We start from the raw sequence: 16,776 nt of genomic DNA, 5'->3' as shown, positions 1-16,776 counted from the left end.
TGAAAAGGCTTATCTACGGCGACAGAAGGTTGGTTCTCTTGTCGTGTGTCACTTAAGACGATGAAAATAAAGGTTTTCACCTTTGGTAGCTTTGATAAAAACTTTCCTCTAGCCAAGCCTCTTCCGTATACTCCGGGAAACCGCGCCAAAATTTTGGTTTTGCTAACTTCCTGAATCAGTGTGCACATGCGCAGTAACGTGGAATAGCCCATTACATGGGAGGGGGGGACCAATTAACTGCGATAAACGAGGTTGACTGTAAAGTATAATCGTGTCATATTTTTTGGATAAAATTGACAGAACCAAACATTCGGCAAGAGGAATTGTGTTTTTTTAAAAAAAAAAATATATATATATATATATATATATTATGTACATTAGCCTTTTGCAAAATAAACAATTACCAAATAATAATTTTAAAAAATAATTAGAAATTTGTCTTTTTAATATGCACATTTCGGGCCTGTGACCTCTCCGCCCCCACCAGACATCCCTGTACCAGGATGGGTGAAGTGTCTTGCCAAAGGACACGCGGAGAAGAGAGGATCAAACCAAGTAAGAGAACAGGCGGATGATAACAGCCAATGGGTGCAATTATTGAAATCTTTATTCCAAAAATCCCAACCTTTTTTGTGTACCTGTCTTTGTGACAAGTTTGTCATCACCATACATGAAAAAAAAACAAAAATATGCAAAAAATTGTTGACATTAGCTCGGTCAGCACATGGAGAAAACTGGACATTCCTTTTTCTTCTTGAAAAAGGGAAATAAAAGAATAAATTGTTCTCCAAAAATAAAGTGTTCTGCACATTAGCAAAGTAATCAGTGAGAAAGGCTGAAGAGACCAAAGTAGCATCTCTGCTGTCGCTTTGGAGGCAATCATCTGGTAAATCAATCAAGTCAAGTCCATAAGTCAGTTTATGGATTTTTAAAAAAATGGTCTTGGTACATACAGACACCATTTTGGCCCTTTTTTTTTTTTTTTGACAGAACCCGAAACATCCGGGTTCCTGTTCAGCTTCATTCCATTTCCAACTTGCAAGTGGAAGAGCCCGAGGCTTGGTAAACATGCGCCAGGCGTCCAAAGACGCACGTAAAGGTAAAGAGAGCTCGTCTGCGGCGTCCTCGTGCTGTAAGCGTTTGTACAGCTGGGTGGAAACGTTAGGTAGGAAGGCAGCCGGGTCCGTTAGTCAGTCTACAGCAGAGGCTAAATCTCTCGGACATGCAGCATATTTTGGAGTTTTTGTTTTTTTTTTTGCTTTCGTTGTATTAAAGTAGCACAAAATGCAGCCCCGGAAGCAGAATCTGTGGGAAGACCTGCACGCTCGTGTGGAGGAGATCCTCCTCCTATGGCTGTGAAGCCCAGCTGACTGGATATCCAGGTCTCGTACGTCATCACGTGATCATTGTCAAGTTGAAAAAACTAAAATGGGGGTGCTAGAACTGAAATGAAGCATCCAGCCAGTGACTCTAACGTACGGAAGGAAAGAAAGAAGAACATGTAAACATCCTCTCGCCTGCTCGAGGTCCTTCCGGTCTTCAGAGGTTGACGACGTGACGTAAGACGCGTACTCTCCCGGCGTCCCGCGTCCATTCCGTCCGTCTCACGAGTGCATCTCCGAGTTGAGTTTGTCCTGGAAGATGTACAGGTTGTTGGTGGCGGCGATGGCGATGATGTTCTCCGCCGGGTGCCACGCCGTGTGCAGGATCTTCTTGGTGAAGTCCAGGCTGTCCACGCTGATGTCGTCCTTCCGCCGCTTCCCGCCGGCCGCGCACACTCGCCGCGGTTTGAGCACGGCCCGGGGTTTGCTGCTTTCCCGGGACGCCTCCAGGGTCACGTCGCGCTTGGTGTTGCGGTCGAACATGCGGAAGAAGTTGTTGTAGGCTCCTGTCATGATCACGCTACACACACACACACACACACACACACACACACACACGCGATACGTTGTTTGTATTCCAGTCCAAAAGGGGATGATGTAGTGGTTCACATGGATGACGTTCATGCTTTTGAATGGGGGGGGGGTCACATGCATCGCAGCCAATTGTGCAAACTGCCTGCAAGTCGCCACACCACAGATAGATGGCGGTCCTGTGGGCAACAACGCTTTAATTTAAATTTAATCAATTTAAAATAAATAAATACATTAAAATACTTAAAAATAAATGTAATAAATTTAATAAATTTAATTTAAATTTAAATTCAATAAATTTAAATTTAATCAATTTAAAATAAATTATAAATAAATAAATAAATAAATAATAAAATAAATAAATTAAAATAATTTAAAATAAATTTAATCAATTTAATAAAGTAATAAAGTTAATTTTAATTTTACCACACCACAGATAGATTGTGGTCCTGTGGGCAACAAAATTTTTATTTTATTTTTTAATTTTAATTATTTTTGTGTCCTGTCCAGCCATTGGGGCAGATAGTATTGTCTAAATGCCCTTACATGTTTTGGTTATGCGAATTGGGAGCGGCTGGACCGGAGTGAGAAGGGACACAGAAAAGAAGAAGAGGAGAAAAAAACAAAAAAAAAAACAAAGGGACAGTAGAGAGAGAGAGAGAGAGAGAGAGAGAGAGAGAGACAAAAACAGCAGCAACAACAATTTCCATGGCGACGACGCTTTTAAAGAAACAAGCACCCACCTGTCCGAGCCGTTCCAGGCGCACTCAAACTTGTCGAAGATGCAGTCGTTTTCATAAAGGGAGCACAACTTGCTGCGGAGGTAATCGTGGACCTGGGGGGGGTGGGGGGGCGCGTCAAGAAACGGCAGATTAAAAATCAATCTCATACGCGGCGGCTTCATTTGGGTCTAAAAATAGGACACACACAGAATAAACATATTCATGGCTGTAACACAAACCCCCCCTTAAGGCATCGCTAATAAGACACAGCCCCCCCCCAGCAATATGAAGAACCAGGAGTACATTTTCATGTGAAAGTCCATCAACATCACCGAGGCCACACACGGACCGAGGAGTGGTCCCCCCCCCCCCCTGTGGTTCATGCATCTGCCTGCATCAGCAGTGTTTGTCCGCTGGGAGCTGGGGAGGAAATGCGAACCTTCCCCAGACCTCCTTCCTGTCTGCATCGAGCCAGCGTCAAGCTGAGGTGGCTTTGGATCAACATCTGGGGACCTTTGTTTTCCCCTGGGGTTCAATTCCTACTAACTACTGTCATATAACAGTATATTCTTTTAGGGTTTAGCCCCCGTTGAAAGGAGTGAGGGCGGGTTTCTCTGGTTTCTCTGTCTGGCTCCAGATGGACCAAAACAATTTGACCATCCCCGTTTCCTCAAGTCACCTTGCTGCGGTTATTAGCATCCTTCTGCCACATCCTAAAAGTCCTCCTCTCTCAGCCAAGCCCTCACACGCCTCCTTCCCTCCCTCGCTTCCTCCCTGCTGCATTGCAGATCTAAGCGCCGGCCACTTCCTCCTTCCCAGACTGTAAATAGCACCTCCTCACCCCCCCTCGGCGTCACCTCCGTGACCTTGCTTGGAGGGAAATCACACGTCTAAATATAATAATGACATTTTTCTGAAATGAACTTTGTCGATTTTCGCGCTCAGACCACGATGAAGCCGACTCACCTGGTAGGTCTCCAGGGGCTTGCTCTCCATGTTGAGGTCCCACACTTTGGCGGTCAGGTAGTCCCTGGTGAGCAGGTAGCGCCCGCTGTGGCTGAACTTGACGTCGGACACGGAGGAGATGATCTCGGAGAAGAAGGAGCGAGCGCTGGGGTCCTCCGGCTCCTCAAACACTGCAGGAGAAGACCTCGGCAGTTGAGCGGTGTGGTGACACTCAATACTTAGGAATAATAAGAATCATAAGAAAAGGATGCCGCTAAACTGCAATGCCTGTGCTTGTCATGAAGGAAGATGTAGTCACCCATGCAATGTCGACTAAATATGCAGGTCTTTTTTTTTTTAGCTCTTATTTTGAAGGACGGTCACAGACGTGTGTTCCGTGTGTATGTGGACAATGTGTATTTATAGCTAAGATTAGCTGTGTTAAAAACTAAACATGCTTCTCATATTTTTTCCCACCGTGCATAAAACCTTAGGAATAATAAGAATCATAAGAAAAGGATGCCGCTAAACTGTAATGCCTGTGCTTGTCATGAAGGAAGATGTAGTCACCCATGCAATGCCGACTAACCAACGTCATGCTAGATGTCGCCAACGTAGAAGCAACTATGAAGCTCTGGACTAGTCGGTAAAGTCCAAAAATCACCAAACAATAAAACAAGCTACGATGAACCAAAGTGTCTTTCTAAAGATCAGATCCAGATCAGATCCAGGTCACGTCCACGCCGGTCTACTCACATTTGGAGTGGCGGTCGCACAGCGCCGCTTCTCGCATGTCACAGAGGCGCAAGGTGCCTTTGCTGCTGCTGTAGACAAACAGGTTGCAGTGGTGGGGGTGGAACTCGGCCGCTGTGATCACCTCCGTCAGATCCTCCATGTTGGCGGGCTTGATGTCCACGATGTCTGAGGAAAGGAAGCCGCTCAGGAAAAGTCAGCTCACGGGTATTTCCTCAGGACGTTTTGGCGTGAGCGCCGTAGGAGTCCCTCGGAAACTAATTACAATCACGATACAATACAAATACGAGAAGTGAAAATATTATATAAATGTGATTGACAAGCGAGCCCACGTCAATTAGCACAGGAGCGATATATAAATATGAATTGTACGAAAATGTGTTTGACAGTCAGATCATTTGTAATATTATAAATCCCGCCCGGGTCAGGACTGTGTACTATTGGCTCGCAATAAAGCCCAGAAAGCCTCTGAAATATTTATGCAGCTTTTGAATTATTCATAGAGATACATTTTCACCCTCCAAGAATAATAATCCCCCTCCCCCGTTGCTGAGGTCCTTTGTGCAGCAAAGTGAAATTGCGGCGTGCATGTTGATAGATAGATGCTGTACATCCTTACATCCTACTGCTTAGAATGCAGTACTTTGCAATATCCCGCAATTCAATTTCAGGGGTCCCGTTCAGGCCAAGACACCCGCCCAAGCGGGGGGAGTCCAATGTACGGGGCGGGGGTGTTTTCTATCGGTTCACAGCACATTGAAAAACACCACAAGTGGAAGAATCAGCGGTAATAATATCACTAATAATAATATAATATAATATAATAATATCACTCTCATAGCAGAGTTGATATGAGAGGGAAAAAGTCATTTTTTAAAGTCGTAATATTATGACAAACAAATACAAAATAAGTATATACAATAAGTTCAAATATGTTGGGAATAAAATCAAAATAGAATGGGAATGATATTACCGGAAGACCATTTACAAAGATTATTTAAGAACAAAAAAATAAGAAGAAAACGGCAAAAATTAGAAATTTATGAAAAAAAAATACAAAATAAAGTATATTAAATAAGTTCTAATATCATGGGTATAAAATCAAAATAGTATGAGAATGATATTACCAGAAGACAATTTAAAAAGATTATTTAAGAACAAAAAAATAAGAAAAAAACGGCAAAAATTAGAAATTTATGAAAAAAAAAATACAAAATAAAGTATATTAAATAAGTTCTAATATCATGGGTATAAAATCAAAATAGTATGGGAATGATATTACCAGAAGACCATTTACTAAGATTATTTAAGAACAAAAAATAAGAAAAAACAAGGGCAAAAATGAGAACTAAATAGAGCTGCCAAGTGCTAAGTTCATCTGAATAATACATAACTAGTATTAATTAGTAATTAGTTAATTAGTAACATACGTATAGTAACGTATTGAGCCATTCCGTTTGTGTGCGGCAAAGCCAACAAAGGATACTGAAGCTGCGGTCGGTGATGTCCAGATGCCAGAGGTTGATCCTCAGGTCGTCGGCCGACATGTAGGTTTCGTGGTCGGAGTTGACGGAGATGGAGTTGACGTGGTAGGTGTGGGCGTTGGCGAACACTCGCCGCGGGCTCACTTCCACCATTAAGTCCATGGGCTTCAAAACGGGCACCTTGGAAAGCACAGATGGGACTGATTAGGGGAAGACAAATGGAACCGATACACACGGTAGATTCCGTTTAAACCATTTTATTGTGTCATGAATTCATATTTAACAGTCTGTCTCCGCTGGCATTAATAATAGATTTGGTGCCGGAGCCCAAATTCATTAGTTTGAGTGCAACGGTGGCGCTCGTGATGGAGAAAAGCACATTTGGTGCGTTTGTTCTATCACACCATCACGTGTTGTTGTTCCACGCCGTCACCCACGCCTGCCCGTGAAACGTTAACCACCAGACACTATTTGACTCCTTCAGATGGAGCGCAGATGTTGGGTGGCCGGACTCACATCTGTATAGGTACACACACACACACACACACACACACACACATACACTAACCTGTAGGGAGGTGACAGTGGAGATGTCCTTGATGCGACCCTCCTCATCTTTCAGGTTGTATCCCTCCGGCCGTTTGTCTCGCTCACTCACCTTCCACAACTTAATAGTTTTATCTGGTGAGAGGAGACATTTGGCAGTCAGACACCAAATTAGGTCAAATGAATAGTTTTATCTGGTAAAAGGAGACATTCACCAACTGAGGCTACGTGGAAAGAGCAAAAACGAAGTGGTAAAATCCATCCATCAAATTTCTATGCCGCTTACCCTGACTAGGAGCCTATAAGTGGTCAAAGGTGGAATGATATTGCCTCCAAAGTGCACATACTTGGTGAGTAAAACATGGCCGACGTATGCCACACACCTTAGTGACAGGCACTATATAAACCTTGCAATCCGACCCACCTCGGTGTTTGTAGCGTCATTGGGCGAACGCTTCATTTTTTGTGGTAATTCCACATTTGAGTAAATGTACTTAATATTTGTGGGATCAGAACCCGATCGCTGTATATGACTTCTATCAAAACGTGAAGAATTCCCTACTTCCTGGTACGGCACTCTGAGCATCATGGGAACTGCAGTTCTTTTTTGGCGTATAAACATCGAAGCTAATCTATTCTACCATCAACAGCTAACAGGGATTAGTAGTAGCAGCTTCAACTCTCATTTAAATAAACAAGTCTGTTTGTCCAGTAAAAGTTGTGTTAAAATATAATCTCGTCTCGTCCTCGTAGAGCCAATATTTGTGTAGTACGGCGCCACCCCACGTAGCTAAAGCTAGGTCTTCTTCCACGAAACGACATGCAACCCACACGGAAAATCCTCTTGCACCAGCAAAGCTAATAAATCTCTTCATCTACTTAAGGTTTTGTAACTCCTGATTCCGGCGTAGCCTTAATACCGTTTATTCCTCTAATGCCCTTCACTTTGTCACATGACACCAACCCTTGTGAAAAACCCTGACTCATTCAATTACGTAGCTGGCAGGTCACCAGACGCCCGACTCACAAGACGAGACTACATTTTAACGCTAAACTGAAGAAGAGTACAATGAAAACAAAAATATGACTGGAAAATGAAACTTTATTTAACCAGGTCACAAACCAATGAAGGTGCTTTGTGTTAACTGTCCTATAAATTATATTAACATTTTTCTAGACCAGGGGTCTCAAACACGCGGCCCGCGGGCCAAATGTGGCCCGCAGGACACCAGTTTGATGCCCCTGCCTTGATATGAAAGCTAATGTTAGTTTGATATGGATGCTGTATGGTATCATGTACCCAGAAAAAATTAGTACGTTTGATTCATGTTCATGTTAAAGGTTAAATAACTGTTAATAGTTATCCTCCCTATCCGTGTGGAAGTGGTAAGTTTTTGGCTATTTAAGTTTAAAGGAAATAACTTGAAGGCTACCGTTTAGGTCGCTAGCTCTCTAGTTTGCGAGTTAGCATGTGTCTCATGCCACGTTCCACTGATGCCTGCACCACATTTTGGACACCCATGCGTATCGAGCCAGCCAGATCGTCTGGTTTCGCCAGGAAGGTGACTAAGATCTCAAACCCCCCCCCAGCCGGTGACGTTACGGCCAAACCCACCATTGGTAGACAGGAGAAAGTGTGCGGCGTTCTGCTGAGGCAGCCATCGGATCTTGTTGATCTTCTCTTCGATCTCCAGACTCTTAAGGTAGTCGAACTCGGGCTCATGACTCTGGAAAGTGCTGTAGACGTTGTACTCGCCCTGGGAGAACAGCTCGGTTTTGCTCTGTGGACGGGAAAAAAAAAAAAAAAAGGTGATGATGGCGCGTACGGGAGAGAGAAGGCGGGTTAGTGGTGAAAACAGCATGGCTGCCATCGGTGAAGCCCATCTGGAAGACACCGCGTGGTGCCTACGCTGCGGAAGCATCCACTATTTATCAAACTAGACTTTCGCTGGAGGGGGGCAGGTTTTTGTGGCCAATAATGTGAAGGTGGTGTAATTGTGTGTATGTGAGGTTGTGACCTCTACCTCGGGTTCCCTCTGAAAGATGACCACTCGGCCCCCCTTGTCCCCGGTGGCCAGGAGCTCTCCTGTGTGGTTGAACTCAACGGTGGAGATGATGTCGGCTGCATGGGGACAGAAAGAGAAACAAGGGTGGAGGGGGCGGGGGGGTCATATGAAGCACAAGAGAACGCACGTGAGTCACCGCGGCGCACATCATCCACACAATTATGCATGAAAATGAGCCGCCATGACAGTCAAATGTCAAGAGGAGGCGAGAAGATGCGGACAAAGACGCATCACAATGGCCGCGGCTTTGCGTCACCGTGATTCACACACATTGTGGCACGACGGCACGCACCAGTGGTGTCACGCCAACAACTGAAAATGGACACGGCGGCGTGTTCATTTGGCAGATTGGCATTCATTCTCCCGTCGCTACCTCTGTGCTACCTCCTAGCATGTTTTTGGAATGGGGGAGGAAACCGGAGTACCCGGAGAAAACCCATGAATGCATAGGGAGAACAGGCAAACTCCACACAGAGATGACCAAGGGTGGGGAAAGACAAAATAAGAAGCCAAAAAGTTACCACTTCCACACAAAATAGGAGGAGAACTCATTCAATCATTCATTTTCTACCGCTTATCCTCACGAGGGTTGCGGGGGGTGCTGGAGCCTATCCCAGCTGTCTTCAGGCGAGAGGCGGGATCCGCCCTGGACTGGTGGCCAGCCAATCACAGGGCACATATAGACAAACAACCATTCACACTCACATTCATACCTATGGACAATTTGGAGTCATGGAATGTGGGAGGAAACCGGAGTACCCGGAGAAAACCCACACATGCACGGGGAGAAAATGCAAACTCCACACAGAGATGGCCGAGGGTGGAATTGAACCCTGGTCTCCTAGCTGTGAGGTCTGAGCGCTAACCACTCGTCCATCGTGCAGCCCCAAATGAAACCAAAAAGTCCAAAAACAAAACAAAAAAAACAAAACCAAAAAAAATATGAAACCAAAAATGACATAAAAAGACTAAATTCCTAGCAACACAGTCATTGTTATTTATGTCTTATTTATGTTATTATGTCTTCTACATTGGGTAATACAAGCGTGAAGCTGACTATAGGGGTGTTATTTGGTGGGCTCTAATAATGTTCAAATCCGTATTTGGAAGGTTCTAAACTGGTTGAATAGCCAATGAAAAAAGAATACATTGAAATCGGTCATACATGAGTTTTACAGATGACTGCCCCCCCCCCCCCTTTGTGACAAAGGAGTCCATTGAGTTTTGCTGGAAAGACACCCAGACAAAGACAGACCTCAATAAGCTGAGCTCGTCATAAAAGCGGAGCGCAGACGGAGCATTTTACGGAGACTTTGGCGAGATTCAAAAGCTGCAGCTCTGACAATTTTGTGGCGGCCTTGAACCGAGACTGAATCGATGGTGAGGGGCGGCCGGCTTCCGCTCCTCCGTCTCCGCACGGCCCCACTCACACGGTGGTCACTGGTCCTTCCACATTAGACACTGTACCGGTCTTATCTTTGTGGTTGTCTCCTCACATTCGAGCCTGACTCTCCTCCTCCCTCCCCCACAGGCACTCTGCAGCCCGGCTTGCGGTGGTGATGATGCTGGCAGTGGTGAAATGGGAAAGGATGGAGATGGAAGCGGAGGCGGTGGAGGAAAGAAGGGGGGGGTGGTTGGGTGAATGGGGAGGGGGGGGCCCCTCCAGTGAGCAAGGTTGCCGTGGTAACAGGCTGAGCAGCAGCGGTACTCGACACGGGTTAGCCGTATATGGCGCTCTGGCGGAGGAGGAAGTGGGATTAATCAATCCGGGAAGAAGGTGGAATAATTGAGGCGCTTCGGCTTGTCCCACAAACGCACGACTTCCAGGAGACACAAATTATTAGAACGCAGACTAGACGAGATGTGTGTGTGTGTGTGTGTGTGAGAGAGACACACACAACGGCGCTCTCACACAATCACAGAGAAAAAGCCGAGCTCAGCAAAAAGCGCCCAAGATGTAGCTACATAAAATATGCAACGCACGTTCTTCTCAGCGTTGTCTCTTCAACAAACTGTGTCTCTTTCCACATCACATCCTTGTGCGTATCTTTAACTTTGATGGGCACGAGTCCACAAAACAGAATCATCATGGGCAGTGAGTGTGTGTGTGTGTGTGTGTGTGTGTGTGATGGAGAGACTGTCTGCAAGGTTGTCAGTCAGTTGTGTGGTCGTGTGTGTGCGCTCGAGCGAGCGAGCTGTGTGTCGGCCTCCCACAGTTCTTTAGCAGGTCGCACTGACTCACTGCAACACAACACAACACAACACAACACAACACAACACAACACAACACAACACAACACAACACAACACAACACAAAGAGGAATAATCCCAACCACACGGACCACGGAAGACGTATCTCCAAGTATTTACACGCACTTGCAAAGGAGGCGGGGCTTGAGTCCTAATTGCTTGCCAATATCATCAAAGGCTTGTAACTTGACATCAATGACCCGGGACTCGACTTGGACTTGAGTTTAATGACTAATGAAATTCTAAGTATTCAACCAAGGTGATAATTATTATGTCGTTTCCAATCAAGATGGCGACTGCGTGAATTGGAAGTTCCGCAAAGAAAAGCAATGCCTCAGGATGGGATGGGGAGGGGGGGGGGGGGGGGGGGAGTGGGTGTACGTACTGAAGGAGGGGGAAAATCCCCTTGTTTTTATGAGCGAGCTACAATAGGGACAACAGGGAGGAGGCGCAGACGCCCCGCCGTCCCAATTACGGATACGTCAGCTTTGGGAAAACGGGGGCCATTAAAGCTTGGCCAAAAAACACACGCTCCTTAAAAGCCGGGACAAGGCGTCGCTCGGCAGGAGATGTTTGTGTACATGTGCTGGCCCGCCGTGCGTTATCCCGTGTACGCGTGGCAACTGTGGACTCAATAACCCAGGAGAGAAATAAAGAGGGCGAGGGGAGCCTAAATTGATCCCCGTCCTGCAGTTTGGGAGTTATCAGGAAAAAACGGTGACGAATGATTTAGGAGACATTCCATCACAGGGATGCAGAACTGATCCTAATGGATCTAATCTAACTCTGCCGAAACAACTTTAGAGACGCTCAGTGCTGAAATTAGTCATGTTGGGCCAAAATAATCCCACCAGATTTGTCAAAGGCCACCATTAAAAAAGATTATCAGCTTAGGGATTTAGGCCCAATTTAGCCCCCAACGATATTGAAAAGTGTGATTATGTGCCGACGGCTTGTAAATACTGTAATACAATGTAATGCTGTGGTATATATTTGTGACTGAGCTGCTCAACGCGGTACAGGAAGTACACAAAGGAGACGCAGCCTCGTCTCGTAGAACTATTTAAAGGAATCAATCACGCTCTCACAGAACGCAGCCCGAGATAAAAATATCAGCGCCGCTACAGAAATAGTGGCACGAAAAAAAAGGCATGACGCAGACCGACAAACTCGGAAACTTCGCACACACGCACACACACACACACATTGAGTAAGCGAGGTCACGTGACCTTGTGGGGAGAGAAGAGGAGAGAGCACACACCTTCAGTGTAAGAGGCAAACGGCTCAGGCTCCAGAGAAAGGGTAGTGATGTCGGAGCACAGCACCTGGATGGGGCTCAACATCCTGGGGGAGGACTCCAGGGTGGAGAGGGGTGGACGGGATGGGCGGAGCTCTTCAGGCTATAGCCAGGAGCAGCCCTGCAAGAGGAGCAAGGGATGGAGGGAGGATAGGTGCAAAGGGAAAGGAAGGAAGGAAGCAAGGAAGGGGGTGGGGTCTGAGTTACTACATCACCATATTTGGCCATGAGTACTCACCAAAGAAGGCCGAGAGGTGGTGTATTTATGATCATACTGGATCTTGCAGGGAGAGGAGAAAGTCATGCAGGGTGGACACACAGAAGGAGCTGAATGAACATCTTTAAAGTTCATGTTGGGCTCCTTCTCGGAATGGGCGGCACTATAAAATATGTTTTATTCTTACCAAAATTCTTTTTTTAAATATCTTTTCCACTTAATTTCCCAGTGTGTACTTGTACACCTTGTACTTCGGTACGAGGTGCATTATTTAAAAAAAAAAAAACCTTAAACTGTATTATGGAAAGCAGGAAGTGAACAAATGTAACAGTTATTGATTGTAAAAGTACCAGATGGAGGGGTAGGATTTAATAAGCTTTGCTTCTTCCTACTCCTTTTGGACATGTGGAACAGTGAACTGATTATGTGACAAAAAAATAATAATAATACAAAAATAAAAAATAAAAACTATATTAGGAAAGCAGGAGGTGAACAAATGTAACAGTTACTGATTGTAAAAGTACCAGATGGAGGGGTAGGATATCATAAGCTTTGCTTCTTCCTACTCCTTTTGGACATGTGGAACTGTGAACTGATTATGGGATGCATTCAATTGTAATCTGATGCATGTTCAAATGAAATAAAAACCATTACCATTACTTTTGTGACCAGGCCAGTTCCTTAAATCCGTACATTTAGTGATGCAATACATCATTAGCCAATATTTAGCCGGGCTAACTTTTCCACTGGGATGACACATCGCTACAAAGTCCTCCAAGACGCAGTCAGCCATGCAATTCCCACTGCAATATTTTGTTTACATTTTCCTTTGCATCAACGAGCGCTAAAACACACTCATACAGCCGGCCGCACTAGCATGCTCTGATAAACTAGGCTTCCATTCTGGGCAGAGGAGTTTCCAAGCTTTTTTACGCCAATTTTTTTGCTGGTGTTTTGGGATTATTGAACAGTCTGCCAAGGAAAACACTTCCCCACACAAACGATTTTGTTCCGATTCCGTGGGATTCCACCTTTGTCAGAGATTCCGTTCATAGGACCCTGTCTATGTACCTGTGTGGAAATGAAATATGTCCCAGCTCCTCAAAAACTTCACTTGGGCCATAAATACTTCCCCTTTATACCCTTTAATTTTAATTACATTTAATTATATGCCTTATTTCTAATAATAAACATGTGGCAGTCTTGCAGTTGATTAGATGAATGTGATACGAGTACTTTAAATACTACCGGTCCAGCATTTTAGAACACCCCAGTTTTCCCAGTTATTCAGTCAAATCCAAGTTGTTCAAGTCCACTGAATATGAATTGAAACGGTAGAAAGGTAAGCGGTGCATTGCCGCACGTTATCAAAAATGTAAAGTTTAGCCTAAACTGAAAATGGATGTGCATTTCAGGATGACACTAAGTGGGCCAACAATTTGGAGAAATGGAGGTTGACCAAGCCTTGGCGGTTGGTCCAACTCATTCCTTACAACCTCCTCTGTCGGCATAAAAACAGCGCTCGGAACGCAGCGTGGTACTGCAATTTTTGACGGGTATCGTATGTATCTTCCAAGCTCAAACATTATGGCAATCAGCTGGTGAGAGTCGAGCGATGTTGTTGTGCGAGGAGGCAGGAAATGCTGCGGGCATCGACTGATGGCTCATTTATGTGCAACATTTTGGGTTTAACCGTTCGAACCAACACTTTAACAACTCTTCTACTGCACACAATAGCGCGCTCTTTTAATAGAACATGAATAATGTATTCCCAAAGGTGGAAAAAAAGGCAAAATATTTGTATGACTAATAATTTTGGAGTATTTAAAGCAAAGCTCTCGTCCATCCCTGGAGATCATTCCACACAAAGGGAGCTACTGAGCGAGGGAAGAATAGGGAATAAAGAGAAAAGGTAGAAGAGATGAGAGAAGCGGGGAGGGGAGGAACGGTGGAGGAAGGTTAAGTACCCTTCCTTTGTAGGTGTTGAAGGCCAGGGGACCCCCCCCCATGGGAAGATCTTCAGCCATACTCTTATGTATGCGCATGCACACACACACACACACACGGATGCAAACATGTCATACAACGTGAGCAAACAAAGAAACGGGATGTGCTCACACATACAAACGCAGACGTGAATACATGAATGCAACACTGGAGACGAAGCGGCTGCAACAAAATAAAAAAAAATAAAATCACACAACCACTTTTGGGGGATTTGCCTTGGACACACACACACACACACACACACGTCCAACCTTTCAGCGGTGTCGGCTAATTGTTTGGCATGCGAGCCACTTCAGCAATGCTGAGAGATACTTTGGGGGACTGAGAGATGGAGAGGGGGGGTGGAGGAGGAGCGAGAGAGAGAGAGGGGGATGGAGAAAGGGTGGAGGGGGTGCACACATGGAAGAAGAGGCAGGTAATGAATCATTTAGTTTATCTGAGACACAAACTAACCCAGTGGTCCTCTGACATTCATTTACTTATTGTCAAACAACTATCCATCAGCGGGCTCGGGTCAGTGCGTGCAGTTCGAGTCCCTGCTCGTACTGTATGTGTGTGTATGTTCATGCCGAGCGCTCATCAGTAATTCAAGCAGAATAGCGCCTGTCTGAGGGGCGGAGAATAATTAATCCTGCCATTATTGGTGGGTGGGGACGAGCTGTCAGTCACGCTGGCCGAGCATGAAGACCAGCATGTTCTTTATCGCAGACTGTTGCTATGGTAATCACGCGCGGGTTGCAGCAGGTGACTTCCTGCAGCTTCTCCGTCTCCTCGGACAAAGGTGGGCATTAACGAGCGGGGGGGGGAAAAAGGAAAAAGGTTAATAAATAAACAAACAGCGGGGCCTGCGTAAACGGAGCCCATCAACAGGCTGCAGTGCGGGTGTCGCCTGACCGATGCCGAGTGGAGCTCATTATTTCACGGCACTAACACAGGAAGCTTCCATTCACTTGACACGCACGGAAAGGAAAGGTTAGATTAGGGTTGCAATTGACGTGATTACAAGGTGTGTGTGTGGGGGAGGGGGGGCAACAAACTAAATAAAACTGTTCAAATCCGACACGCCGTCTATTCAATTTGAGTCCCGCAGTTTATTACGCTGGAGGTTGTGAGGGGGGGGCAGTGCACGTGTCTCGGACAGGCAAGGTCAGAGTAGGTTTCTTATTACAAAACAAAAGGTGAATTCGGGGCGGATGGATCCCCCCCCCCCTTTGAGTGAAACTACAGCGTGTTATACAACGGAAGCGGGCGGAGGACAACAAGAGGAGTACCAGGAGATAGAAGACTTGGATAAAATACTTCCATTTTTGGATATTGGATCTGTGACGCTTGGTCAGCACTTCGCTTTGAGGCGGATTTAGAAGATCAGGAGGCGGCCCTGACCTTCTCAGATAAACATCTCACACACACACACACACACACACACACACACAGTCCTGAAGTATCATGCAGAACGCACATGGCACCACACACACACACACACGTTTCTTACCTTCAGTCACATAGTTGTGGTCGGGGAGGAAGCCGTGGTGGTTCAGCGTCAGCGTTGCGTCAGTGTCTTCGCCCATCGGCGGGGCTGAGGGGAGCGCCCGTCCTGGGGGGGCCGTGTGGTGGTGGTGGCAGAGCGGCGTCCGAGGGGGTGGTGGGGAAGCCGGCCAGCGCAGCGCCCATTACTGCTGCTCGCCAACGCCTCGTCAGCACACAGGCGCAGTCATCCTACGGCTGACCAGGATGAAGGGGGTGGTGTGGTGGTGGGGGGGGGGTTGCAAGTCGCTGCCAAAGGTCGAGCGAGGGTCCCGACAGCGGCTTGTGGGGCCGGACGTAAAAACCTGCGAGGATATATGAGGTTTAAGAATGGAAGACTTCATGACAGGAGAATAATCACATACAGTCAGTCAGACCATGAATGTATGGATGCTTCAGAAGGGAGGGAGCGGCGGGAGGGGGTTGGGGTTGGGGGGGGCGAGTCCCTGGCTGGTGTCTCTCTCCGCAGTGCTGATGCTCCTGCAGTAAACTCCCAAGCATGCAGACGCACACGCATGCAGCGCTACAACACACACCCACCTGCACGCTCCGCGTTATGCCAGGAAACCCTGGGTAGATCCTCCAGGAAAAAAAAAAAAACCAACCCCCCCTTTCTGGATCTGCTTCTCAAAAATGAGGAGAAGCTTCTGGTCCTGCTGCAGTCTGCACTCTGACATGCGAGAGGCAGAGTAAAAGGTAGCGAGAGAGAGCCCGAGAGGGGGGGGGGAGGGAGCAGGAGCGTGAGTGAGTGTATGATATGGTGTGTGAGTGTGATGCATCAAAACAGGCCACACCCACTACCTCGCTCGGCCAATCGCGTCGGAGCGTAGACCTTGCCTGACCACTGATACAGGTTCTAAAAGAGAGTGGTGTCAGTGACATTGTCTTTAATATTAAATATTTAAAAATAAAAATAAAAATAAAAATAAAAATAAAAATAAAAATAAAAATAAAAATAAAAATAAAAATAAAAATAACTCTTATTTTTATGTCTTAAGGTTAACGATGTCTTAAGGTTCAGACGGGCTAAAGTCCAAAAAGAGCCTGCTAG

The 16,776-nt window shown here is 46.0% G+C and overlaps 1 protein-coding gene across 2 annotated transcripts; it reads right to left on the bottom strand.

Moving 5' to 3' along the window:
- Positions 1-584: 584 nt before the first annotated feature.
- LOC131110584 (serine/threonine-protein phosphatase 2A 55 kDa regulatory subunit B gamma isoform) lies at positions 585-16,420 on the bottom strand. 2 transcript variants are annotated; one of them, XM_058063819.2, is made up of 11 exons: positions 16,266-16,420; positions 15,694-16,030; positions 11,942-12,098; positions 8,388-8,485; positions 7,979-8,144; positions 6,386-6,498; positions 5,820-5,997; positions 4,337-4,501; positions 3,602-3,771; positions 2,657-2,748; positions 585-1,902 (listed from the first exon to the last, which is right to left on the bottom strand). In XM_058063819.2, exons 3-11 carry the CDS (start codon positions 12,021-12,023, stop codon positions 1,605-1,607), a joined length of 1,362 nt encoding a protein of 453 aa, XP_057919802.1. In that variant the 5' UTR covers positions 12,024-12,098; positions 15,694-16,030; positions 16,266-16,420; the 3' UTR covers positions 585-1,604. The 2 variants fall into 2 exon arrangements, with proteins under 2 accessions (XP_057919802.1, XP_078644321.1); XM_078788195.1 differs by lacking the exon at positions 11,942-12,098 and having other exon boundaries at positions 16,266-16,419.
- Positions 16,421-16,776: the final 356 nt, after the last annotated feature.

The sequence above is a fragment of the Doryrhamphus excisus genome, linkage group LG22 (genome assembly GCF_037039965.1).
Source record: "Doryrhamphus excisus strain RoL-2023G ecotype Guam linkage group LG22, RoL_Dexc_Guam_v1.1, whole genome shotgun sequence".
Lineage (NCBI taxonomy): Eukaryota > Metazoa > Chordata > Actinopteri > Syngnathiformes > Syngnathidae > Doryrhamphus > Doryrhamphus excisus.
This window is presented reverse-complemented; position numbering and strand designations above follow the sequence as displayed.